Genomic DNA, 27,333 nt, shown 5'->3' with positions numbered 1-27,333 from the left:
ATTTCAAACTATACTACAAAGCTATAGTAATCATATTTTTTTGGTAAAAAAACAGACATGCAGATCAATGGAATAGGACTGAGGGCCCAGAAACAAACCTATACATAAATGGACAATTAATGTATGACAGAGGAGCCAAGAACATAAGATGGAGAAAGGACAATCTCTTCAATAAATGACTATAGGAAAACCAAACAGCTACATGTAAAAGAATGAAACTAGACCTCTATCTTTACTATACACAAAAATTAACTCAACTGGGTGTTATGCTAAGTGAAATAAGCCATATAGAGAAAGACGGATACCATATGTTTTCACCCTTATGTGGATCCTGAGAAACTTAACAGAAACCCATGGGGGAGGGGAAGGGAAAAAAAATGAGGTTAGAGTGGGAGAGAGCCAAAGCATAAGAGACTCTTAAAAACTGAGAACAAACTGAGGGTTGATGGGGGGTGGGAGGGAGGAGAGGGTAGGTGATGGGCATTGAAGAGGGCATCGTTTGGGATGAGCACTGGATGTTGTATGGAAACTAATTGGACAATAAATTTCACATAATAAAAAAAAAAATTAACTCAACTGGGTTTAAAGATTTCAATGTAGAACCTGAAACCTCAGAATTCCTAGAAGAAAATACAGGCAATAAACTCCTTGACATATCTTAGGGACGTCTTTGTGAATCTGACTCCAAAAGCAAGGTAAACAGAAGCAAAAATAAACAAGTGGGACTACATCAAACTAAAAAGCTTCTGCACAATAAAGAAAACCATCTTCAAAATGAAAAGACAACTTACTGAATGATAGAAGATATTTGCATACCATAGAGCTGATAAAGGATTAATATTCAAACTATATTAGGAACTCATATAACTCAACAATGAAAAAACAAAAACCCAATTTAAAAAATGGGCAAACGCTCTGAATAGACGTTTCTCCAAAGAAGACATCCAGATGGCCAACAGGCACTTGAAAAGATGTTCAACATCACTAATTGTTATGGAAATGAAAATCAAAACCACAATGAGATATCACCTAACAGCTGCTAGAGTGGCAATTATCAAAAAGACAAGAAATAACAAGTGTTAGAGAGGATGTGGAGAAAAAACAATCCTCGTACACTGTTTGTGGGAGTGTAAATTGGTGTAACCAGTGTGGAAAATAGTATAGAGATTCTTCAGAAAATTCTGCCATATGACCCAGCTATTCCACATCTGGGTATTTTTCTGAAGAATACAAAAATGCTAATTTGAAAATATATCTGCACCTCTATGTTCATTGCAGCATTATTTACAACAGCCAAGATATGCAAACAATCTAAGTGTCTACTAATACATGAATGGATAAAGGAGATGTGGTATATTTCTATAGTGGAATATCATTCAGCCATCAAAAAGAATGAAATCTTGCATTTGTGACAACACAGATGGACCTTGGGGGTATTATGCTAGGTGAAATAAGTCAGATGAAGAAAGATAAATACCACGTGATTTCACTCATATGTATAATCGAAAGCAAAGAAACAAATAAAATTTTTTAAAAACCTCAGAGATACAGAGAACAGACTAGTGGTTACCAGAGGGGAAGGTGATGGGGGAAAGGTATGTGTATGAAATGGATGAAGAAGGTCAATTCTGTGGTGATGGATGATAACTAGACTCGTGGTAACTACTTTGTAGTGTATTCAGATGTTGAATTATAAAGCTGCACACACGAAGCTAAAATAAATAAATAAATAAACAAATAAATAAATAAAGTGCAAGCTGTCTCAGCGCCATATGAATTTGAAGAGGACTAAAATGGCAATTTGCTAGTCATATGTCTACATGTGGGGATAACACTGAACTTGTTGCTATGCTCTGAGTGATTAGCAGTGCAGTCTCAGTCAGCTTTCAGAATAAGCCATTTTGGGGAGAGAACCTTCAAGAACTCAGTTAAAAAGAACAGGATTGGGGTGCCTGGGTGGCTCAGTCAATTAAGCAGCTGACTCTTAATTTTAGTGCAGGTCACGATCTCACGGTTTTATGGGATCAAGCCCTATGTTGGGCTCCATGCTGGCAGAGGAGAGAAACACTAGTCTGTTTTCCCCTTCTCTCTGCCCCTCCCCTGCTTACACAAGCGTGCACTCTGTCTCTCTCTCTGTCTCTCTCTCTCTCTCAAAATAAATAAACATTAAAAAAATAACAGGATGGCCAAACCATTGCCACTCTAAAGACCTCTTGTTTAACTCTGCCAATAGCAGCACCAAACGTGCCAAGGTGAAATGGTAAAGAGGGTGGGGTTGGAGAGGGGGAAATAAGTGTGGCTGTTTGGCTTTATAATGATACAAGGAAAATCCCTCCTAGATTATGTATATTGTTTGTTTTACTGGATATCATCTTAACTGCTATGACTGCAGATGCTATTACTTAAAATGCATATTAAGTTATGTGGTCCTTCTTAAAACCTCATCAGACCATTTAATTTCTAAATTTCTATTAGCAACAAACTCTAATGGAACTATCTCAGTGGTGCTTCTGAGAGAGGATTCCAACTGATTTAAAGTCTGTAGAAAAGTGGGATGACCCCATCCCATACCTAGAGACACAAAATGTGCAAAAACTTATACCACCATTTTTCTTGCTGAATTATAAAAGGTGAAGCAAATATTAATAGCAATTTCCAAAGGAATAAACTTACTTTCAGTGCAAATAGGACAGCATCCTTTCCTGTTGAGAATTTTACCCTAATCAAGAGGAAAAAAACAAAAAACACAAGAGCTTAATGTTAAGAAACAGGGCACGCTGAAGACAAAACTTTTTAAAATACCAGTTCAACTAATGAAATCAGTCCGAGCTATATTTGAACTCAATGCTCAGATGGTGATGATGATAGTGAAAATGAACTTAGAAGTATCAGGTTCTAATGCCAGGCAAAGTCATTCAGGAAGCTTTCCTGCTCTTATCCTCTGAGAAATACAATATCTAAAGGACTCACTGGTGTGATTTTTTTCACATGGAGGGAAGATGCAGACAGTCTGGATTACACCTTTTCACTTGTATCCAGACTAGCCCTCTAGAGACCAAGCACACACATAAAAATGAGAATCGTCTATCAACCTCTCGATCCATGTAAGGCCTTCATTCTGTCTTTGCTTGTTGGAGGGGCCCAAACAATACATCATAACCCAAGCACAGGCCTATGGATATGGACAATATCTGTGCTGCAGATCAAATTCATTCAGGATTTCTTCTTTCATACAGTGGTATGCTATCCATGTTAAGTCACTGTTACCCAGTCAAAGCCAATGAAGCTGAGGGTTTTGAAATGCTGAGTAATTTTCCATTACCTTTCTGGAAATACAATGTAATCTCCTATATTCCGTTCTTTCTCATTTTTTTTAATGCATGACGTTAAAAAAAGGAAACATACTCTCAGGGCCGACATCAGAAAATGGCATTGTCTTATCTCTGACTCAATGAAGCTCAGAGACAAAAAGAAATGTGGTCAATTGCCACTACTGATCAATTGCATATAGAATAGATTTAGGTACTCAAAAAAAAAAATCATACTGACTTAAAAAATGCTGGTTGATAATTGAGGAACTAGAACATCATCTGATTCATTTTTGCAGCAGAGCCAGGCCTAAAATGGTACATTAAAAGCTATGACAACTTTGCGACTTAAAACTTAGTCTCTCAGCTCACTCAGCTCTCCCTTGGTTTGGGGCATTAGGACCTATTTTCATTGCCTAAAGCTCTATTCATTTCTATTTGGCACAGAGGCCCCTTTTAGTTTCTTGTGACTGAAAGAAGCTGAGGACAAGATCAAATGAGGTCTGCTCTAGCCAAAATCAATGAGGTTGGCTCCCCCTGGAGTAGTGGCCTCGAGGGAGTACAGAACAATTTGAACCAAGGCCCTAGGGTGACTATATGAACCCCCACATCGGCACCTTGGCAGAAACTGCCATCTCCTTTCTCCTGGAACTGGGTGCGGCTGGTAATCTCACTGAATCATATAAGGAATAAATCAAGCACAAGCTATGAAGTCTAGGTCCCCAAGTTATATGATGTAAAACTCTGGACATGTGACCTCACTGGTAAGAAGGGTCTAGTAACAGCACTCAACTCAGAGGGGTGGTCTCAACATTAACAGAGTAATGTCCTGTGACTATACAGAAAGTCTCAGTATGCATCAGTGATGATGAGATGGAAGTGTTATAATGACCCGTCCTCACTGGAACCCCCTACAGGCCTTCTCACAAAAGGCACTCCTTTGCCTCCGGGGAGGGCTTCAGGGGAGGATGGACAGGAAGTCCAACCATAAAACTCTTCAACAAGGCACCCACACTTCTGGAAAAAAAAAAGAGGAGCAGTAGCCAGGAAGAACAGAGCAGGGAATATAGTCTGCTTCTTTAAAAAAAAAAAAAAAAAAAAAAAAATTTAAATTTCCCCAGGCAATGCAAGGGAGGGGAAATAAGCATTTAACAGGGTTTCCATGGTAGAACTAAGTTATCTTCCAAAGTCCTATGCTGGCCCCTGAGGAGGGAAAGTGTAAACCGGAGGAAAGGCTGGAAAGATGCCTAGAAGCAGAAAGGTGGCCCCTGGGGCAGGAGCCAGGCCCAGACAAGCTTTGACAAGACCAGGAGGGGGAGGAAAGGTCTGCACTTGGAGAGCTGGATGCTCCTGGCTCAAATGAGGCCCCCACAGAGGAGATGCTAACAAGATGCCACGGACATAAAGAACGCTGACCTCCCCACAGCAAGAGGACAATGAAACCCATCAACCCTGCCACAAGTGGCAGGACTCAAGTAAAGCTGGAAACTCCACCATTGCCTGTTGGGGCTAGTTACTTGAGCCACCAGGTTGGCACAGCATCCTGTTTTTGTCTTGTAGAATAAGGAAGCCCATTATTACCAACATGTGCTGCAGGAGTTCATTAGCAGTGAGGGTTCCCCAAGGACTGGCATAAATGATGTGATCCCATTTTTCCCAATGAATATTTATAAGCAGACCATGTTCAAGTCTACTTATTGTATCTCCCTTTTTTTTTCTTTTATGGGAGATTTTCAGTTTTATGTCTGAGGCTTTTTAAAGCAAGACTAATTAGGGTTTTTTCCCCCCTTTTTTTCTCTCCCCCCTTCATTCAGTTGTGCAATAGCAACAGCTGTTGTTTTTTTGTGCCTCATTTGGCACTCAAGTAAAAACAGCAACTTTTTGTTTATAATAATAACAGATGTGAATAAAATTAAAAGCTGTCTATAACAGAGAAGGGAGGACATGTCCTGAATATATGGATATATTTTTTCATTCACTGGAAGGTATTGAATAGGTTTGACATTTTCCCAAAATGCATAAAACCTTGAAAGGTTTCAAGTTGCCGAGGTGAACTCAATGAAGCTCAAGCCGTAGAAGATAATGATTGCTTTATTCAGCATGCTGGAACTGTGGGTTTCTGAAAAGAGATATTTCCATAGGGGCACTATTTCCATTTTGGGTTACAGTGGAGGCCAGGGTCAGAGAGGGAAAACATCAGTAAAGGGGTCGGGGGTGCTGCTAGGCCAGAGAAACCCCTTGGGGAGTTTATTAATAAACAACTACATACACTTTGAATGGCGAAGGGAAGAAATCTCTGATTTGAGAAGAGGAAAAAGAAAAGAGAAAAATATGGTGTTCAACAGAAAACCCTGCAAAAGGATCAAGAGAGCAGATCTAACAGGAGTTGGAGACATTAAAACAAAGAAGTGGGAGAAGTCAATGAGAAATAGGAGACTTGGGTCAAGTATAAGGTAGGAGCTATTTTCCTACAAGGCTAGAATTTGGGTGGGAAGTGCAAAAAAGAAGGAGAGAAATTTGCAAAGGGGGTTTGTGGCTATTGGGGGACCTAGAAGTATGAGGAAATCTAGATTCTGTGTTCAGAAGACGGCATGTGGCCATGCCACAGGTAGGACGTTTCCCAAGACCTGAAGGTAAAGAAAAAGTCAACCTGCATTCCAGACATACCTGCGGGCAGCTGCTGATGGGAACGCACTGCTTCTTTCGACACTCTGTCTTGCCTTTCACACAAGCACAGATGGTGCAATTAACAGAGGACCACATCTCTCCATCCTATGGGAGAGAGCACAAGATTCTGCTATCAGCTGGAGGCTGATGGGAGCTAATCCAACAGGCTGGGATTTCTCTGCCAAGGAGAGCATTTCTTACTCTGAGTGAGAGATCCATCATCAGACTAAATTACTCTGAGGTGTCTATCTACACCTACCCAATTTGAAGGTGTGTGTAGGTGTGTGTGTGTGTGTGTGTGTGTGTGTGTGTGTGTGTGTGTGTGTATGTGTGTTCCCCCTCCAGGATATAAAAAGAATTCTTATGCATCTAACCAAACCATATTTGCATCGTGCTCCTCCTACACTGTTTACTTAGCTTCACCCTGGAAGACAAGCATGAGTTGAACATGATGCAGTAGCAAAGGTCTAATGTTCCTGTGTGATAGACCTGAAATGTTGAAGCTATTCCAGGCAGCAGCAGTTGAGATGTACAAAGGTGGTGAATTTATTCCCACATGTGACATGGTTCTGGACCACACAGGGTATGATCCACTCAAAGAACAGAGGCTAATTCACAGGACTCTCATTGCCCAGGCAGACACTTGATCAGCAAGCCATCCAAATATGTGGAGCCCAGATGGAATACTCTGAATACCATGCCCCTGCCTGTCTGATACTTTCCTCCCCAAAAGCTAGATAGCACCTTGGGACACATTTCCTAGCCCAGAAAGGGCTGTTTGAGGAATATTTTTGGCTCATTGAATCTATAATATGCAGTTGCCAAATACCCAGCCACAAGAAGCCCTGTATCTCTGGAGAACACACAGGGATGTGCATCCTAGCTTATGCAAGAGTAGATTACAGGCACAAGGGTTGGATGTGAAAACAAAACAAAGATTCCTTCCTGAGTTTGTAGATATAAGCAGAAAAATTTGTTAAAAACAGAGGAACTATCTCAGATTTTGATGATGACTCCTCTTCCTTTTCCTTCACACATTTTGAAGCTATTTAAGGACTATTAGAACCTTTTATTTCTCGAGAAACAAAGACCTAACTGAATCTGTCCTAAAGGGCATCTGACGAGTCCAAATTCTCTGTGTGCACATTTCTAGGACTTGGCGTTTCAAAGATGACTCTCTGTAAATTATTTTAGGCTTCATCACATAAAGGAACCTTTGTACAGTAGCCTTGAAAGCACTTTGCACACAATACCATCGTGAGAGGGGGTCTATTGCATCCAGGTGCTCTGGAAACACAAGAATGACTTTATGTAAAAAGGATACATGAGTGGCTCTGAAAGCCTGGTGTAAATACAACACACATGTGACCCCCTTCTTTTGGGCATGACACATCATGTCTTCTTACTGATTCCATAAGAATCAAGACTCTCCTTCCAACTCTATCAATGCAAAAGAAAATCTGGCCAAGTACAACATGAGGATCTCCCACATCTGACTTGATTCTGAGGGTCCCAGTCTCAAGAATGTCCTGAGATGATACCTCAGGTACAGAAAGACTCCCTCCACCCAAAAAACTAAATGGAAAGCAGTTTGGACAAAGATAACAATCTTCATCCTGACGTTTACATGGTCACTGCACAGCTATGCTGCCAGAAAACTACGGGTAGTATTTGATAAGTAGCAGATGGTCAGGAGACAACCGTGCTAGGTCAGTTGGGGCAAGGCTCTCTCACCTTTGCTCAATGGCTGTGCCAGCATGAACATCCTCACCCGAATATCTTCCAAGTGAGAAAATCTCTTTGAAAAAGCAGCTTTGTAAAAAGTTCCAAAAGTATTAAGCTATAGGACCATCAGGATCTCGGAAAGGGACACTGAGCATCTCTGACTGAATGAGATGTCCTCAGCATTTGGGCTCCCATAAGAGTACCATCCAGAGGTGGGTGGGGGTGGAGGGGTATCTTCAGCTCAATCCCCATCACTGGATGACCACATTTGGAAAAGGCAATAATGTTTTACAGGCTTAAAACACTTCGTAAAGCAAAAATAAAGCTGAAGAAAACCATTTTTTCAAACAGTTGCTTCTCTGCCCCATGTATACTTGATTTTAAAAATATGTATATATATATTGCCATATAAATAATTACATTTGTGCACGCATAGACACACACACACACACACACACACACACACACACACACACACCATATGTGTCTACAAAATATGGAATACTCCAGTCTGCCTTTTATCTGGAGCTTTTTACATTTCAGTATAGTACAATAGTTCCCATGAGCTTGGCTTGTGACATACCCGGAAAACCTTGTTGCCAAACTTGCACACTTTGACATCTTCTGGAGGCACTCGCAGGAGGCACTCTTCACAACACGTCTCCTCCCCTCTGACGCAGCCACCAGGGTGGGAGCATTTCTTCTTACATACTACAGTAGAGTCCTGGGGACCCAAAGGCAAACCAGAAATTAAAAATGATTTCCATCTCTACCAACCATCTTACCTGGCCTTCCTTTAACAATCCACAACTAACCGCTTTAAAACATATTCTGGGGGCACCTGCATGGCTCAGTTGGTTAAGTGACTAACTCTTGATTTTGGCTCAGGTCATGATCTCACAGTTTGTGAGTTCGAGCCCCATGTCAGGCTCTGCCCTGAGCATAAAGACTACTTGATTCTCTTCACCTCCCCTTCCCCCCAAAAAGAAAACATATTCTGAAGAAATCATATTTTAACTTGTTGTAATAAATCTTTCATCTACTTCAAAATGTTATTTGCTGACTAAACATCCGGATGAGAAGGTGAAGAAGCTATGAATAGTCTGACATACCCTCACTACTTTCCAAGTGTTTATAATTTAACGTTCAAGAAGCTGATGATTCCACTCTGGCCAGCGTGTGGCAAGAAGGTCCAACTCACTATGGGCCAACCAGTTTCCCTCTTCCTGCCCTTTTCCTCTTGCATGCTTTTCATTAACATGACTCTCTTGGGTCTCCTCGAGGGCATTTGCCACCTTTGAGGAGTTTAGCAGAAAGGCATGATATCCAATCAAATAGCAAAAATTAAGAGCTAATGTTCCTCCTCAAGATAAAATTCCTTAGTGTGTTCCATGTCCACAGAAGAATTGAATGAGCTATGCCAAAACTGACCATTCTAGACTCTTCTATAAAATATGTAATCTTTTTTTTTTAAATATGTAATCTTAACCAGGTCGCTTAACCTCTGAAAATGATGAGTTTATATCTGTAACTTTAAGAGGTATGGCTTGATTTCTAGCCAACTAAATTGTGCCTGCCAATTCATTGAACAACATGTCGAAGAAAAGTTCAGAGCAGTTTAAGAAAAGTAAACTCTTCTAGTTCCCCATCCAACAAGATGCAATTTCACTGGAGTAGGTTATCAGCTACAATGAATGTTAAGAGCAAAATATTTATGAGACTTGGTGGCAGGCAGGGAGGGAGGAAGGCAGTGTCCCTGGTAGATGGACAATCCCTTCACAGTGTGGAATTAGTATCAGACCAATGATAGGGAAATGAGACCAAGCCCTCTCCTTAGTTAGTATTGAGAGATAACTCATTCAAACAGGTTGTATAAATCAACGTATGTAACTTCTGCAGCTTCTATGTTAATCCTATGACTTCAACAGGTACTTCTGGTATTATCTCCTATACTCCTACTGACTTATCCATCTAAGATTAATATAACAATGTGATGATCCTTTTAAGAAAATGGCATTGGTTGTCTTTTATTTTTAAGGTTCTACCACATCAGATAATGGATAGGACTCAGCATTGGACAAGACCAGGGGGGAATGCCAGTTCATCCATTAGGTATGTTATCTTGTGCAAATCCATCTCCGTGAGCCCCAGATTCCTCATCTTCAAAAACCTACTTCTCAGGTTTATTGTGCAGCTTAAATGAAATATTTAAAGTACTTGGCACAGTTTCTGGCACATAGAAATTATTATAGGTCAACTCATTAATTGGGGGAAAAAAAAGTCCTTTGCCAAACTGCACGCATTGATTTCTAGTTTGAAAAACAAGGACACATACTAGCTCTCAAGTAATGCATATTTCATGGTAGACTCCCCAGCTTTCATTACACACACACACACACACACACACACACACACACCCCACCCATTAGATCATATGCCTGGCACTAGTTTAAGCAATGAGAATATTGAGATGGATAGATGTGCTTCTGTCTACAAGGAGCTCACAGGGCAAAAGGAGAGAGAACCATGTGAACTATTAAATTGCAATATAATGTCATTAACAGAACTAGTAAAGGTATAGAGGTAGCAGAAAAGAGGGACAATTACCTACTTATGTGAGTCCCCTAGTCAGTCACTAGGGGAGGAGCTAACATCTGAGAGAGGCTGTTGTTCATGAAGAGGAGTTTGCTATTCAAATTGAAAGAAGATGAGGTCGCTCAAGGTAGAGGAATCATCAAATATGAAGGCACAAAGATTCTGTGTTTTAAAAATTGGTTTTAAAAATAAATCACTGCCATAAAGACTCTGTGTTCAGAGTACTATGAAATAATTTCCTGCACCTGTCATGGCACTGGGTGGAGATGCTGGAGAGGGAAGCTCCAAGCAGATAGAAAATAATAATGATTATCCAAAATGATTGAAGCCTGATTCTTGAAACATCCAATTTCCCAAAGATGACTGTGAACTCATTCTCTCATTCTCTCTCTCTCTCTCTCTCTCTCTCTCTCTCTCTCTCTCTCTCTCTCCTCTCTCTCACACACACACACACACACACACACACAAATCTCTTGAAGGAACAGTATTAATTACACTTCTTTTCAGCACTGAGAAATACTGTCTGATCTCCTCTCAAAGAATCCATGAGACCCAGAGCAGTGCAAGCATAACAAATTCCCATTCGTGGGACGTCTGGCTTTCCTGCAATCAAGAGAACTTGGGGATGTGATGTGTTTCATCAAAGGTTTAGCATCCTCAAGAGGAAGCTATAACCTGTGAAATTCCTGGAGAGGAAGAGAAGTCATGAGGATGAAGGCCAAGGCAAACAGAAGGAGTGGCTATAGGTTTAGCATAGGAAAATATAAACCATGGAAGAGAGGAAGGAGTCTCAGGAAAGTATTCTCAGGCTTAGGAAATACTCAGTGTTCAGTGCCAGGGAACAGACAGTTCAGCCCCTACTCGGCCACTTCCCTGAAGTAGTGCATGCTACTTAACAAAGCATGCCTCAAGTAATCAGGAACTTCTGAACTCCAATCCCAACTACTGACTCAGAGCTGACATTGAGCAAAACTCTCCTCCTTCCCTCTCTAGCCCTTTAGCTATTAAAGACAAAACAACAACCATCACCGCCAAAATGTATTCTTCTAAATTCATGTCACACAGATGTTTGCATTAACTCACTAATGAATGATTCTAAAATCTTCCATTAAGATGGTTCTCTTCTTGGTTTAAAAAAAAATCACTGTATAAGCACAGTCAATGAATGTGGGCCGTGTATTCCTTTAAAATTCTGGAGCTGCGGAATTCTTTCTTTACCAGTCATTAGGCCTCTGGTTGCCTTTTGAAAAAAGCAAGCAATGCTTTTCTTACTTTTCAAGTAAGAAATGGTACAATGAACAACACATAAATACTCCCCTCTCAAACTACCAGGTTTATCTTTGTGATGAACTGTAAATCCTTGTCTTTCTTTTCTCTTGAATGTGATTAAAGTCATTTTTATTATGTGGTATGTTAAGGAACTCATCTCGGATAGTTAGAACCAGAGAATGCTGCCAGAGACACTCTGTGTCTGATTTTAGAAAATACCTTAGGACAGTCCCTCAGACTTTAGTTCTCACCTCCAGAAGCTAACTTGTAGGTCCTGGGAAGGTAACAGTGAATTGTAATCTGGGTCCTATGTTTGAACGTCCTTACAACCTTAAGCATGATTTCAAGTAGTAAAATGGCATTAATAATGCCTCCTTCCAATAAATGACAGATCATTATGTTTGGCTATAAAGTTAACAGTAACGTCCCCAGTGCAATCATTGTCGGATCATAGCCCCTCAGAACCACCTTACCCGGCAGGTGCATGCAGTGCAGTTATCATAGAGAAATGAAGATCCGTTGTCATAAACATCACTGCGAAAGAGGCAGCTTCCAAATGGAAGGTCAAACACTTTCCTCTGACCTAGAGGGAAGCAACGGCATGGTTAATGCAAGACAGAAGCCAGGATTTCCCACTTTGTCATCAACAATTCTATCACAGGACTGTTAAACATTCTCACAAGACCAGGTAAATCTGGTGCACAAAAATAGTCCTCGTCCAGATGTTCCCTGGAGTAATTAATTTAGAAAGTTTTTATTATAAAGAGCTTGACTCCACACTGAATCTTGTAAGTTCAACAAATCTTTATTACCATCATAGTGAACCAAGATGACCAGATCTATTTGACCTGCCTTCGTGGAGTTCACAGTCTACCGGTGAGACAAACGCACAAAAATGATTTAAATACAACAATATGGTAAGTTCCAGAAAGAAGACAATCTGGGAACTGTGGGGACAGGGAGGACAGAGAAGACTTCTTGGAAGATGCAATGTCTCAACTGCATTTTAAAGAATAAGTAAAATTATCCAGGAAGTAGGTATTGGCAGGGAAGAGGCACAGGAAGTCAAGCTATTCCAAGAAGGACTAGAATGAGTGAAAAGGAGAACCAATGATATAGCATCTCAGCTGGAGAAATTACAAGTCCGTTGGTATAAAGGATGGCACTAACTCAAAATGCACATAGAGGCAGAATCCAACCCACATGTCAAGTGCCCAAGCTTTCACAGGCATCACACTTCTGTAGAATTAGCGTGATTTTCCCTGATATGAAGATTTGATTTATGATCAAAAGGTCCAAAAAGTAACCCCAAACAAAGAATGCAATCCAATTTCATCTTTTCTTTCAAATTGTGAGCTTCTACTCCCTGGAGCATATAAAAACATCCCTGACATGTTGCTTGAGTCAAGCAACATGTTAAGAAGATGAAGATTCATAATCACTCATTAGATTTACAACCACACTCTTTCTTCTTAAAATTTTTTATGTTTTATTTATTTTTGGGGGGAGAGAGAGAGAGAGAGAGAGAGAGCAGGGGAGGGACAGAGAGAGAGGGAAACACAGAATCCAAAGACAGGCTCCAGGCTCTGAACTAGCTGTCAGCACAGAGCCCGACATGGGGCTCGAACTCACGAACCGTGAGATCATGACCTGAGCTGAAATCGGACACTTAACTGACTGAGCCACCCAGGCACCTCCACACTCTTTCTTCTTATAAAAAGATTAAAAGCAAACTCTAGTTATCAGGAGGTCCAGTGAAATGCTGAAAATACCTACAGGCACATACTAAATGCCACTCTCAGAATTCAAATTGTCAGAATTACCATTAACAGGAATCACAAAAAATGTCATCTTCCTGTTACAGTCAACTTCAAGGCTAGGATACGGTATAGATGCAGAATTAAATTACTAGCTTGGTCCTTACTACCAGAAGTAAACTTGCTTGTCATCAAAAGATGACAGTGAGTTATAGTCTGGGTCCCACATATGGACTCCCTAGTGACCTTGAGTAGTTCTCCAGGCCTCACTTAGTTCACTTGTAAAATGGTAACAATAATGCCTCCTTGCAGTAACATACCACCCTCTCTGCCTAAAATGCTAATATAAAAAAAATAAAAATAAATAAATAAATAAATAAATAAATAAAATGCTAATATGAAAGTAGGCAACCAAAAACCCTTTCGTGGTTAGACAAAATCTAACTAAATGACTGTATTTGCTCCTAGCAAGTATTAATAATCCAACTAAGACAGGCATTCTTATGTGCACCCCCAGGTCCTGAGTTTCTTGAAGCTTGTGGAAGCTTGCAGACTAAATTAGAGGACTGCCTGCAAAATGCAAAATTCTGCCTTTCTCTAGATTTTCCTCTAGGCCCTGAGGTATCAGAAAGCTGTGTGCAGGCCATCTACTCAATTGTTTCAACTGAGCAATGTTTAAAGATGGGGATAACCTGGTTTGCCTTTTTCTTATCTTTCATCTACATGTGCTTCATGTACTTTATAAGTGACCTTAATTCCTTTTTGGCAAGAGGCAGGATATAGATACATAAATATAGTCAAGCTTCTTTCCCTACCAATGAAAATACATTTTATGGTTGAGCTCCACATTATTCCTCAGAGGACCTTTCACCTCTTAGAATGAACTGCTCCTTCCTGTGTTCCCATAGCTTGGAGCTTTTACTACATTTATAGTACCCAATATTGTGGCATAGATGGATGAATGAGTAGGTGAACAAACAGATGGATAGATTGGAGAACTGATGCACTAGTAGGTCACCAAATAAAAAGACTCTTCAATAATATCCCCCTGAAAAAAATATGACCAACTGCTTACCTTATCACTCAAAGATAATTTTTACCTAAAAATATTGATGTAAAGTCTTTATCATAGAGCCTGGAATTCCCTAAACAACCCCAATAAGTGGCACATAATGAGTGTTATTGTTATTAGCGGTGGTAGGATTCAAATATGATCCTAGGCTGTGTCATTCTAAGAGGTGCATTGGGTGCTCAGTATACACAAACCTCTGATGAGTCTCTTCATTGAAAATGAAAAAAGAGAGCTAGAGAATGTTGCAATGCAAAAGGCTAAGGTATGTCATGTAAATGAATCCTGTCAAAGGAATATGTCATAGCAAATTGGTGTCCAACCAGCCAAAAGTCTGATTAGTCTAAGATTTCAGGATCTAGAAAGTATCCTAGTGTTTCCTTTTTTTTTTTCCTTTCTGTCTTTTGTTGTGTGGGTATATTTCTTTTTACCCCCGAGGAACACAAAATCTTACCGTAGTTCCAAAGTCATCATGGCCCCAAATTAAGATGAAACATTCAAAAGAGTGGTTCAGAGAAGTCCACATTCAGCTTAATTTAAGCCATTTCTACATTATTCCACTGGGGTTTAGTCTAACCAAAAACGGTCTCATTTGGGAGAATTAAGATTTTTAAGTTTCCTAAGACTTACTGTTCCTTTTGTAGTCTGTCTTATGACCACAAATGGACAGGAACGTCTGCATTCAATACAACAGCCATTCCTCATATGAGAAGCTTCTGAGTTGACTCAGCACATCCATAGTATGGGCTTCAAAGCAGTAATCAAGTCTACTTATCTTCAATGTCAGGCCCCAAATGCCACCTCTTCTGTAATGGCTTTCCTGCTCAGATGGAATGCTGTGTCCACCATGACCAAAAGCATGACGATTTCAACAACAGTGAACTGGCTAACTCTATTCCAGGAGTACAAGCACACATTGGCAACCCAGGAAGCACACATATCAGTGGAAATGTCTTTAATCAGGCATGTATAAACAATTTTCTTTTGTTCTTTTAATTACTTCATAGTTACTTAAAAAGTATTACATGCATGCGTGTGTGTGTGTGTGTGTGTGTGTGTGTGTGTGTGTGTGTACATGCAGCAAGAAGGCAAACATTAGATGAAGGGTTGACAGGTGAATCCTGTAAAGAAAAGAAAACTGCCTTAGTTTAACAAGATACCTTTATTCAACAAGTTGGTTGTAGAAAGATAGACTTTAGACTATGGCTGTGATAAGCTGGGAATGAAAAATATCAATCAACAGGAGATTCTGGAATTGAGAAAAGCAAGCTATGAAAGAAAGGAGAGAAGATTCAGAAAAAAGGGTGTGGACAGTAGCTGATAGGACGCTGGAGCCCAGATACACAGTGACATTTTCCTAAAGGCATAATAGCTGAGACCTCTTAAGAACAAAGGGAGGATCCATTAAGGATCCATTTCATGTTGTTCACTGTGCTCCACTAAAAGGTAATCACCCTCATTGACCACAAACCTTCAGTAAAATCTACTACACAAGTGTTGATTCAGTAGCACCACAGAATGTGAAAAGACTGGAGGGGAATGTCCCTGCAAGTACAAAATGATGTTGAAGGAGGAGGAAGAGGAGGAGCAGGAGGAAGAGAGGGAGATGAGGTGGAGGTGGAAGAGGAAGAAAGGAGAGAGAGGAGGAGGGGGAGGGGGAGGAGGAGGAGGAGAAGGAGGAGGAGAAGGAGGAGGAGAAGGAGAATTAAGAGAAAAACAGCAGGAGGAGACCAAGCCAGGGGTGACTCGGAAATGTATTAGCCTCCTCAAAGATCCCTCAAGATTCTAGTGGGGTTGCTGGAGGATTTTAGTGGGAGATGCTCTATTGTATTCACACACTGGGTCAGGCTACTTTTCTTTGAATCTTAGTCTGACCTCAACCAACTCAAGAGTTTGAAGATCATGTGTAAGAAGCTGACATTCGGATTATAAACAAGACCTAAAGGATCTCTTGCCCTAGAGACTCTCCATCACAGGCTGTCTCTTTCAACTGGCAATGTATATGCCTCTCTCCACATCACCACGGAGGCTGGGCAGCAGCAGGTTAAAGCCTGGGCTTAGGAATCACAGGAACTCATATTCAGGTACCAACTCTGTAACTCACCAGCTGTGCCACCTTCTAGGAATCTACTCCCCTCTCCTGCAATAATACTAACCACAGCATGTATATTACATATCAGAATGATATACTTAGCACCTATACGGCACAGCTTCTTGAGAAAATTCAATGAGAAAAAGCATGTAAAGTGATTTTCATAGTACCTAGGAAATAGCAAATGCTCAATAAAAAATAGCTCATTCTCCTTTCCTGTTGGCTACTTTTCATTGCTCCCTTCCAAACCTCTTGCTTTTGGTGTCATCCTCCTGCATACTTTTGCCTCTAAAAGTAACACTAGTCTATATTCTTCCATGTGTTAATTTCATATGCCTTTAAAATACTAATCATTTCTACCAATTGTCATATGCCCAATGAAAGACAGTTTCTTCAATACTGCTCTCGCCATCAGGGGTTATCATCCCAAGTTGCCTGGTGAACCAGGTTTATAGATACGAGGAAGCACAAGAGAAAAGAAACACCTGTAGAGACCTCAGACAAGAAATAAACGCTGGGCACACCTTACATTCCTATAACCAGAAAAAGCAGTTATTTCTAATAAGCCATGAAACAGGACAACCTGAGAACCCCAACATAACAATGTGAATGAAGACTCTTAGCAGAAACTCCCAAGAATAAATTACATTGTTCTTTTATCTGAAAACAGTCACTCACCCAAACATTTGGGGCAGCACTGTCCTGGGGGAATGTGGCTAAGGTGTTGAGGACAGGAGAGAATGGGACAGACTTCTCTCACGCACTGTGTCCTGCCTCCCTGAAGAAAAGAGAGAGAGAAAAAAGCACATTTAGAAAAGTAAGTGCATTTATACTGTATAATCAAGATACCTGAAACAAACCTAGTGTCTTCCCTGGTATCGGGTCCTTGGGGTGACGGCTCAGGTCTGTGTAATTTCTCCCAACTATCCTTTTTCCTTTTATCTTCCCTGGAGGCCACATGAACTGTACCCTCGAAAAGACTGTCCCTGAAGAGATTATTACAGTATTACCTCTCCCCACCCACCCACCACCTTTCTTTACCTTTTTCCTTCTCAAGACTAGTCAACTATCTTCATTGGCTTGAGATTGGAGGCTTCCAGTACTAAAACTGGGAGAGTCTTAGGCAAACCAGGAAAAGTTGGCTTCCCTTTCCGACACCCAAGCAAGCAAAGGAGTCCTCTGGGCATTACTGAGGCTTTTCCTCCTCTTTCGGACCCTCATCTTTCTGTAGGTTCTGCAGACATCTTCCTCCAGGAATACTTCCTTTTCTGTAACTGCTTAAAGGTATTATTAGGATGGCTCTCGGAGGTTTAGATTTCATGAAGCAGCCAATCCGCTGAAAATGGATATGCTGCCAATATTCAGAAGAACCATTTCACTGAATTCACTCAGCTAACCAAACTTTTCTATCACAAGTAGAAGGCAAAAGATGATTGATATTGGAAGGAATGGCAGAGGCTTAGCAGCCTATGGGAGAAGTTCTAGAGCTTTCGAATTTTTCCCTGCCCCTCATTCTCCACCCTTCCTGTCCTCCTTTCTGACATCCATTCCTTCCTTCTTTATCCCAGCATGCCCCCCTTTCTCTAGCCATCAGTATCTCTCCCCTCTTTCTGTGCTTTCTTACAACTTGAAGATGCAACACGCCTACTCCCCCTCCTCAATGCCTCTGCCGAGGTGTCTGTTTTCCCAGCCTAAGCAACTTGTAATTGAATCTTCAGAAAGCTGGGGCAGGAAAAAAAAAAATAGTGCTTTCTAGTCAATTTACACCCAACACCTTTGTAAGGTTCATGTGAAAACTATCCTGTGCAAAATGAATTGCTACTAAATTTATGAATAATTTATTTTTTTCAGAAAATCAGAAGATTTGGTAAATAGATCACTAGACAAATGGAATTTCAATGGATTGGCTTCTCTGGGATTTGAGCTAGAAAGCAAAGGAGTAGACCCGCAGGTACCCGCTGTCTGAAACCGGTAATTTATATCTCAAGGGGCCTCAGGAAATGAGGAACTCACACTGTAAAGAAGGGAAAGATTCCCTGCGGCATTTCCTCACACCTTCTCCACCACTTTATGCAATAACACCAGACGTTAGCCGTCTGGATCAAATTCATGCCCATCCTAGCATACTGCTGCCATCCATTGTTTCTGCTTTCCCTTCCTGCTTTTGCCATTTTTATTATTACAGTTTATTTTTTGGTAGGGGTGGATGAAAAGGGTAGGACATGTTATGTCTTTTTAAATATTTATTATTTTTAAGCCACTTTAATGTCAGATTCTTCCCCAAACCAAGAGAGAACATACAAAAATACCACAAAAAGCTCTTCTGTTGTTTTTACATTATTTCCAGATCAGCAAGAATCACTAAAAATCTCCTAAGAATCCCTGGCTGTTTTCTGTGAGGTTCCCTCACTCAGCTCTGCGTAATCCTAAAGTCTGGCCTTTCCCCAGACTTCAGAAGCACATAACCTGAGTCTAGGTCAGACACCGAGGTCTGCCCCAGCTTATACATAAACCACAAAAGTTAAATCTAGAGGGAGGGCAGAATGCTTCCCTTAACTTTTAATTTCAAAAAAATTCATCTGCAAGCAACTTCCTAAAATCATGAAGCCTCGGGCCACATGAGGCTGCCTGTGTGTTGGCTTCTCTTAGGTGCACAGAGAACATATTCTTTTCATTGATAGTCTCTGTTCTTGTTGGATCAGCATCTATTTTCCAAGCATATTTTAAAGTTAAAATTTTTACGAAATGTTACATAATTGCATAGGAGTTAACTTGTCCAGCACTTCGGAAAGCTGGCAAAAGATTAGGTGGGCTCCAGTAATTTTTCGTACAATAAGGTCAAAGAGCGGATTTTGCATATATAATACAAATGCAGTTTGTGTTTCCCAAGAGCCCCTTAAAGTAACTCGAACTGCAATCTGGGTTTGCTGGTTTAGTCAAGTTTTATTTTGTTTGGGTTGCAGGATTGTGGCACAGCCCAAGTCCCAAGGCTGCATTCCAATTAATACCTCCAAAGAAAGTGCCAGGCTATTTCGGCTCACAACCTGCTTCTATGATTTCAACTCAGCAGGGAATCTGGTTAAACTATGAGATGTGGCTATGTTGTAAACTAAGAAAGTTAAAATAGCAGAAGTGAACATTTCTGTTTCTAAAAATGTACTAATTCCTACTGTAACTGCACTAACTCCGGCTCTGTCAGATTAGCACACTCTTTTTAACCGGCCTCCCTGCCTCAGCTCTCTTCCACGAACCCACCTGGAAAGTTCCATATGCCCAGGATTCATTTCCAACATCCATCCATCATTTCATTATTTGATCAAATAGTTGTTTAAGGCCTAGATACGCTGAGGATACAGCGGTGAATATAACATACAAAAATCACTCACCTTATGGAGCCTATGTTACCATTGCGCATGTCCCCATGCTAACGTGGAGGATGAGTTACCACTGCATTTGGGATAAAGTTCAGGCTAAAAGTCAATTGTAGAAGCAACTATAGCCTCACTAAAATCTGCTTCTTTTTCTCCTGACATAGACCAACACTACATTTCTCAGACTCCCTTGCAGTTAGGCCTTACGACTGACTACGTTCTGACCAACAGGAGGTGGATGGAAATAAATAACACGCTTCTAGGCCTGACCCATAAAGGTCTCTCACACTCAGTGCTCCACACTCTCGCTTTCTATCTCCGCTACATGGATAACCACCTGAATTGAGGGGATATCAATAACTTTGCACAGAATGGAAAGAGCTTGCTTCCCTGGGTCACCATGTGGAAGTCTATCCACTAAACACTCACAATGAACTATTAAATGAGCAAGAAATAAATTTAACTGCATTAAAATACTCAGATGTGGGGTGCCTGGGTGGTTCAGTCAGTTAAGTGTCCGACTCTTGGTTTTGGCTCAGGTTATGATCTCACAGTTCATGGGATCAAGACCCGTGTCAGGCTCTGTGCTGACAGCGCAGAGCCTGCTTGGGATTCTTTCTCCCCATCCCCTGCTCGCACACGTGCTCTCTCTTTCTCTCTCTCTCTCTCAAAATAAACAAACTTTAAAAAAATAAAATAAAATACTCAGATGCATTAGATCTTTATTACCACAGTTAGTCTAGTTGGTCAAGATACCCCATAACCTTCTCTCCCATCTCCTTTCCTCACAATATCAACCTGGAGAGGAGAGTCCATTATATATTTTTTATTGTCCCCAGGCACATCTGAGGCCTTCCATCTTCTTCATATGTACCTCTTTCCTTCTCTCCCCCCCATCATTGACCCCTATAAAAATCCTGCTTCATTCAAGGTCAATTTGGGGCCTCTTCTCCCCTGTGAAGCCTTCCACACCCCTTAATTTCCCAGTGACCCCCTCTATCTTTCCATATCTTTCCCTTTCTCATGTATATTCCTGTATTCTTGACACATACATAGAAGTTTAATCTGGCAAGATGACACTGGTTTTGCCTTCAACCTAGACTTTGGTGACAGCAAGGACCTTTGAGCCTAATATCCTTCAGGAACATGACGGGCTCAAGGAAATAACTCAGTAAAAATTTCTTAAATGAAAGGAAGAGCCACCACACATGATGGGCCCTAAGAATCTAAATGAATTTCTCAAATCGCTGTGAACTACAGGATGCTGATAAGCTGGTATAGTTTCAGGGCTGTCTGCGTCTACTTACCTTGTATCTCCTTGGGTTTTACACATTTTGGGTACTAACTAAATGTTTGTTGGTGCTGATATATCAAAAAGCAACACTCAACTTCACCTTCTAAGCTGGCAGGATTTCTAGGACCCCATGTGTTTTGTTAAGTGTTTGAAAATTTCTATATGGTTAAAATACACAGGGACTAATCACTATTCTCATCTGGTCAACAAGGAAAGGAACTCTGGGAACTTCCACAGTACTGGTGAGTTACGATTTCCACCATTTTTCTTTAATTTGTTCTTTACAGGTGGTCATTTGTTCTTTACGGGTGGTCATTCGGTCATATCCAAGTGCTTCTCCAAAAGTGGCTGTTTTTAAAAGAAAGACATGAAACTTGTCCCGAGTCTATTTTCTACCCCCTTATTTTTGTCTTAGCTGATTTAGTCAAGAACACAATTGCTTGGTGTCAAAGTTTACCCTAGAGTAGCAGTCTTGCTGCATAATAAAATCTATCTTCCTGAATATAGTAATGAATGCAAGATGATAAAACCACAGCCATATGCATGCAGGATTCTTCCCCCACCCCTGAGGACCATTGAGAACTGAGGGCTGGAAACCATACTGTAACGTGACATAGCACTCATCTCTTGAACAGCATGCAGAGTCGGCTCCCCAACAGGAGGTGGGAAGCAGAGTAGTACATTTTTAACCAGTTAGAACCAATCAATTATACTCAACCACATTCTAGAAGGATTTTTTTTCCCCCAACGTTCAATTGTTTGAAGAGAATGGAGTTCTCCATTGATTCTAGATGAAGGTGAGAACAGGGGAGAGAAGACCAAGAGGGGCTAGTATAGGGGAGAAATATACCTTGAGTGCAAAGAGATTATGTGTGACCCACAATTCTTATATCATAACAGTCAATGAATGGTACAAAGCTGATTTGTGAATAGAGTATCCACTCTGAATTGCAAATTGGGTCCAAAAACTTCACAAGAGGAAAAGGATGTCCTTATCCATGCTTCTTTTTGCCTGCAAATTTATTTTGGTAAACTTTCAGAGCATGCCAGTTACTTCCATGGGTCTTGGTATTTAGCCTCCCCTGTTCTTGGCCAGTGTAGAACAGAAAAAAAATCAAAGCAAAGATGGGCAGTAGGTAAGCTGTCCAGCTGAGAGAGCAGGAGTAGAGTGGACAATGGAAGAGAGAACACCCCAAATTGTAATGAGTGATGAGCCTACGTAGAGAAATGTATTTATAGATATGATACATACACAAGGATACATGTATATACATATACACATGCTATATTGACATATATGTATATACCACTACGGTATAATAACGTGTGTGTGTGTGTGTGTGTGTGTGTGTGTGTGTGTGTGTGTGTTTGTGAGAGTTACTCACTAGACCAGAGTTTTTCAAATTTGGCATTATTAACATTTGGGGTCAGAGAGGTCTCTGTTTTAGGGAGCCATCCTGTGTATTGTAAAATGTTTAACAGCATCCCTGGCCTCTATCCACTAGATGCCAGTATCACCCTTTGTCCCCTGGTTGTACCAAACAGAAATGTCTTCAGACATTGCCTAATGTCTCTGGAGGACAAAATCATTCCCAGTTAAAAACCACTGTACTAATAAACCAATGCTTTCTCAAGCCACAGCCCAGGAACCCGCATTTTTAATAACTTTCCCAGATGAATTAAATGCTGCTATCCAAGGCACTGCATTTTGCAAAATGTGTCACTCACATGAGCTTCTAGCAAGCAGCATTTAAGGCTTATTAACCTTGTGAGTTCCTCCAGCAGCTAGCACATATCCCAGCTTATAACTGTGCTCCGGACGTGTGTTCTGAGTGATAGAGCACATTTCTCAGGTGGGGGAGTTGTCTCTGGGACATGAGCCAGGCCCTACTTCACCTCGCTAGGGGCTGGGGGCCACTTTTGCTCAGGCTTGTGAAGGAAGAGGGCAGCAGGAGGAGAAGGGAGGATGGAGTTGTGGTTGAGGTTGATGGGGCTGAATTCACCAAGTGGTTCTGTGCTGAGACCAATGCAGGCTTTTTCATCGTAATCTGTGAGGACTCTGGAAACTGTCTACCCCAAGAATCTGAACATTGTGCTACACATGGGCTTATGTTTCCAAGTGATAAAGTACAACTTAACTTTGATTCTATACACACAGAGTCCAGAACACATCAGCAAAAGCTTGACCAAAGTACTTATTCTGACCCATAAAAATCTTGAGCAATCACCCTTGAAAAGTGCCCCCCCTGGACTGACAAAAATAAAACCCTTTTGTCTTTCATACCTATTCAAAGAACCATGACCTGATGCTCTGTCTTGAGAATCCAGCCTAAAACAAATTCCTTTTATTTTTTCCATCAATTAACGTCTCCAAGTCCAATTGTATTGTTGTTTATATTATTGCTCTGGTTTCCTATTGCTGCTATAATAAATTACCACATAAACTCAGTGGCTTAAAACCACACACATTTGCTATCTTACAGCTCTGGAAATCAGAAATCTGAAGTCAGTCTCCCTGGGCTAAAATCAAAGTGTCAGCAGGGCTGGATTCTTTCTGGAGACTCTAGGGAAGAATCTGTTTTCTTGTCTTTTCCAGCTTTCAGAGGCTGCCAGCCTTCCTTGGCTATTGGCCTCCTTTCTTCATCGTCAAAGGCATCAACAAAACATTCTCAAAATCTGTATGACTCTGACCCTTCTGCCTCTGTTCATAAAGACTCTTTTAAGAGGGTCCATCCAGATAATCCGGGATAATCTCCTATCGAAATCCTTAATTTAACCACATCTGCAAAGTCTCTTTTGCCATATAAGGTAACAGTCATAGGTTTTGGGGATTAGAATTTGGATGTCTTGGGGGTCAGGGGATCCATTATTCTGCCTACCACATATATGTTAAACAAATGACATTTAATTTCACTGTTCCATCCCAGATGTAATATTTCAGGCCTAATGTGACTACAAAACACTAAAATCACCCATTCTATCATCCTTTCCCTCCTTGAAGAAGCTAAATCCCTCCCCCACCCCACCTTTTTTTTATCAGAAAGAAAAAGATAGCTAAGAATCTCAATTTAAACCCTGGTCAGGGCGCCTGGGTGGCTCCATCGGTTAGGCGTCTGACTTTAGCTCAGATCATGATCTCACTGTTCGTGGGTTTAAATCCCACTTTGGGCTCTGTGCTGACAGCTCGGAGCCTGGAGCCTGCTTTGGATTCTATGTCTCCCTCTCTCTCTGCCCCTCTCCTGCTCACGTTCTGCCTGTCTGTCTCTGTCTCTAAAATAAATTAACATTAAACAACAACAACAACAACAACAACAACAACAACAACAAACCCCACATAAATCCTGGTCATATGGTTGCTGAACTGAGCAAGTTCACACCCTATTACTGTTTGTTCTTCCTACGCTCTTCCCTAGTTATTTCATTGTACCTTTCAGAAGGTGATACGCAACTCAGACAATCTGAATTTCACATCCTACGCACTCTCTCTTCATTGTTATAGGCGACTCATAAATGTCAATGGACATCTTCAGGAGCAACGTTTTAGGTGTTAATAATGTAGGAAAGCTTTCCTGTTGGCCAATAGGCCCCTTCAGGGTCAGCACGCTGGGTGAGCACTCATCCCCCAAGCTCAAGCTCCCACCACGCAGTATGTTGGCTGTTCACCCTCTGGCCTATACTGGTGGGCCCCGTAGGGACTTCATGTCCTCTGGTGGCCAGACAGATGACTCCCAGAGAGTTTGACTGCTCATCATATTCAAAGACGCTCACAGAAGAATGCCTGTACTGGCATCCTCACGGGTTTGCACGGCCCCACAGTGAGGTCTTAGCCTGCTGGCAGCATTATCAGGCCAGCTTCCAGCAGATGCAGAAACCAGCAGGTCCAACTGGGTTGTGGAGACAGTGCTGGGCTTAAGTGCACACAGAGGCAGAGCCAGAGTTTGCAATGGTGTAAAATAAATATTAGATTCTTAAATAACCAGGTGATATAAATACATTTACTACTGTTTCTCTAACTTCATTTTATTTTTTTTTTTATTTTTTTTTTAAACGTTTGTTTATTTTTGAGACAGAGGGAGACAGAGCATGAACAGGGGAGGGTCAGAGAGAGAGAGGGAGACACAGAATCGGAAACAGGCTCCAGGCTCCGAACTGTCAGCACAGAACCCGATGAGGGGTTTGAACTCACGAACCGCGAGATCATGACCTGAGCCGAAGTCAGACGCTGAACCGACTGAGCCACCCAGGTGCCCCTCTAACATCATTTTAAAAGGAAGTTTCCATATTGTGTTTGCTTAGGCCTCACATTTAAAGGTAAAATTTGCCTATATTCTTCGTTGAGTCCTCGTTCTTAACTCTGTCTTGTCACTCAGCTGAATGGCGGATTGTTGTTCTTGTTTTTGTGTTTTCATGTGCTTGCTTTGGAAAAGAAAATTTTGAAATCCTTCCTCCTCCCCACACCCCACTTCACACAGAGGCTGACACACACATTGCTGATAAGACTGGAACACCGTTTGAGGCGAATTCCAACTGGTTCTGGGCTTCCACAAACATCTTAGTGTATTGTCTATTTTAAAAGCAGGAAAATAAGACCACCCTGTGGGACCACGCTCAGATGAAACCTCTAAAGAAATGCCCAGGGAAGGAAGGGATGGGGAAGGCCCTGTGAATCGGAAGAGGTTGGCCAGCAATAGTATGTTTGGTGTCTACAAGCAGGCGCTGAGGGATGGCTGGAAACATAAGTGATCTGCCCTGAGGAATATGAAAACCCTTCCCAGGGCTCACAGAGCAGAGCAGTAGGGGCTTACTGATAAGGTCTGAGAATCTGGTCCTGCGATGCTGGTGAGCAAGGGTGTCCTCCCTCTCTCAAACAATCAATAAAATAAGCAAATAAATCCACAAGAGAACACCCTCCTACTATTGCAGATTCCAAGGGACCTCCCAGACCACCCCAGTAGGATGCTTCTCAACTACCACCCAAAAAGAAAAAAAAAAGGAAAAGAAAGAAAATGAGCCCTTTTCCTTTTCTTGCCTTTTTTTTTTTTAATCAAAGTTCAATCTTTCATCCTCATGTAAGTAGTCAAAGCCGTTACAAGCCTACTGCTGACACATCAAACGCTTTAGCTTCAGTCTGGCCTGCTTCCAGGAAGATGAAAAGAACAATCATTCAGAACTCACACCTCCCATGAGTTATGAGCCATTCCTGAAAGGAAGGAAATAACCCCATCGTGGAGGAGAAAGGGCATTTTTCATATTCCTCAGGTTGTCCACACCACAGCAAAACTGGAGATGCATGGAGGAAGAGGCCCCATGAGGGCTCGACAGGGGCAAGTCTCTACAAATACTGACCCCCAAGACAGAAAGCCAAGCGTCACTGAGGAACTGTTTCTCTGAAACCTTTCAGCTGACTTTTAAGTTTGGCTACCAAAAACAGTATATGTGCACCACCTGCCTTATATATTGTTTTATTTTATTTCCAATGTTTCGTTTGCATTTATCATTTGCCCCAAACTAGGCTGAGAGTTTTATCTTCCACAAGTGGCTCAGTCTTCCTAGCTCCACAGCGAGGCCACAGTAACATCACAAGTGTTTGGTTTTCACTTAAACACCTACTTGGAGGGTCATGAGCTAGAGCTGAAAGTCAATCAAATATGTGTATGCTCTAGTAAGGTTTCCTGAGGAACAAAATTATCTGTTGTCTTGAAATGAATTAGTCCTAATTAAGGTCTATCTGGATCACCTCACTGTATTGACAAAATTATACTTAACAAGTCTTTGGGATAGTTCCTAAATATAGTACGCTTGAACACACTGCTAAAAAATAAGATTACACTTACACTTCATTTTCATTTCTGAATAGCAGTGGGCTAGTCATAGCATTTTGGCTTTCGTTTGCCCATTCAGCAAACATTTGAGTTTCTGTGTGTTACATATAGTGGTCTTTAAATAAAAAATTTCAAAATCTTCATTCAATATACATTACCTTTTACAGGTCTCTATTTTGTATCAAGTGACAATTTCCTGAAATTCTAACAAAATCTAAAATGGTTAAGTAAAACATGAAGGAGTCCTATAAACACCCTGACCTCCATTAAGGGACACTGTCCAGGGAGACCAGAGATTTCTGGCACTATTCATTCAAACTAGGGGTGCCCCTGGGGATTGGTCTTCTCAACCAATTCAAAGTTT

At 41.1% G+C, this 27,333-nt stretch overlaps 1 protein-coding gene across 4 annotated transcripts in view; it reads right to left on the bottom strand.

Moving 5' to 3' along the window:
- The window catches only part of BMPER (BMP binding endothelial regulator), a 248,380-nt gene that overhangs the window by 98,166 nt on the left and 122,881 nt on the right, over positions 1–27,333 (bottom strand). For all 4 annotated transcript variants that reach the window (XM_053898436.1, XM_053898433.1, XM_053898435.1 and 1 more), the window contains 5 exons: positions 17,161–17,260; positions 12,038–12,147; positions 8,284–8,424; positions 5,976–6,080; positions 2,674–2,719 (listed from right to left, as the gene is read on the bottom strand). In XM_053898436.1, the coding sequence (XP_053754411.1) occupies positions 2,674–2,719; positions 5,976–6,080; positions 8,284–8,424; positions 12,038–12,147; positions 17,161–17,260 (502 nt within the window). The remainder of the gene's footprint in view (positions 1–2,673; positions 2,720–5,975; positions 6,081–8,283; positions 8,425–12,037; positions 12,148–17,160; positions 17,261–27,333) is intronic.

The sequence above is a fragment of the Panthera pardus genome, unplaced genomic scaffold, assembly GCF_024362965.1.
Source record: "Panthera pardus isolate Hobbes unplaced genomic scaffold, ASM2436296v1 HiC_scaffold_8, whole genome shotgun sequence".
In the NCBI taxonomy this organism is placed as follows: Eukaryota; Metazoa; Chordata; class Mammalia; order Carnivora; family Felidae; genus Panthera; species Panthera pardus.
This window is presented reverse-complemented; position numbering and strand designations above follow the sequence as displayed.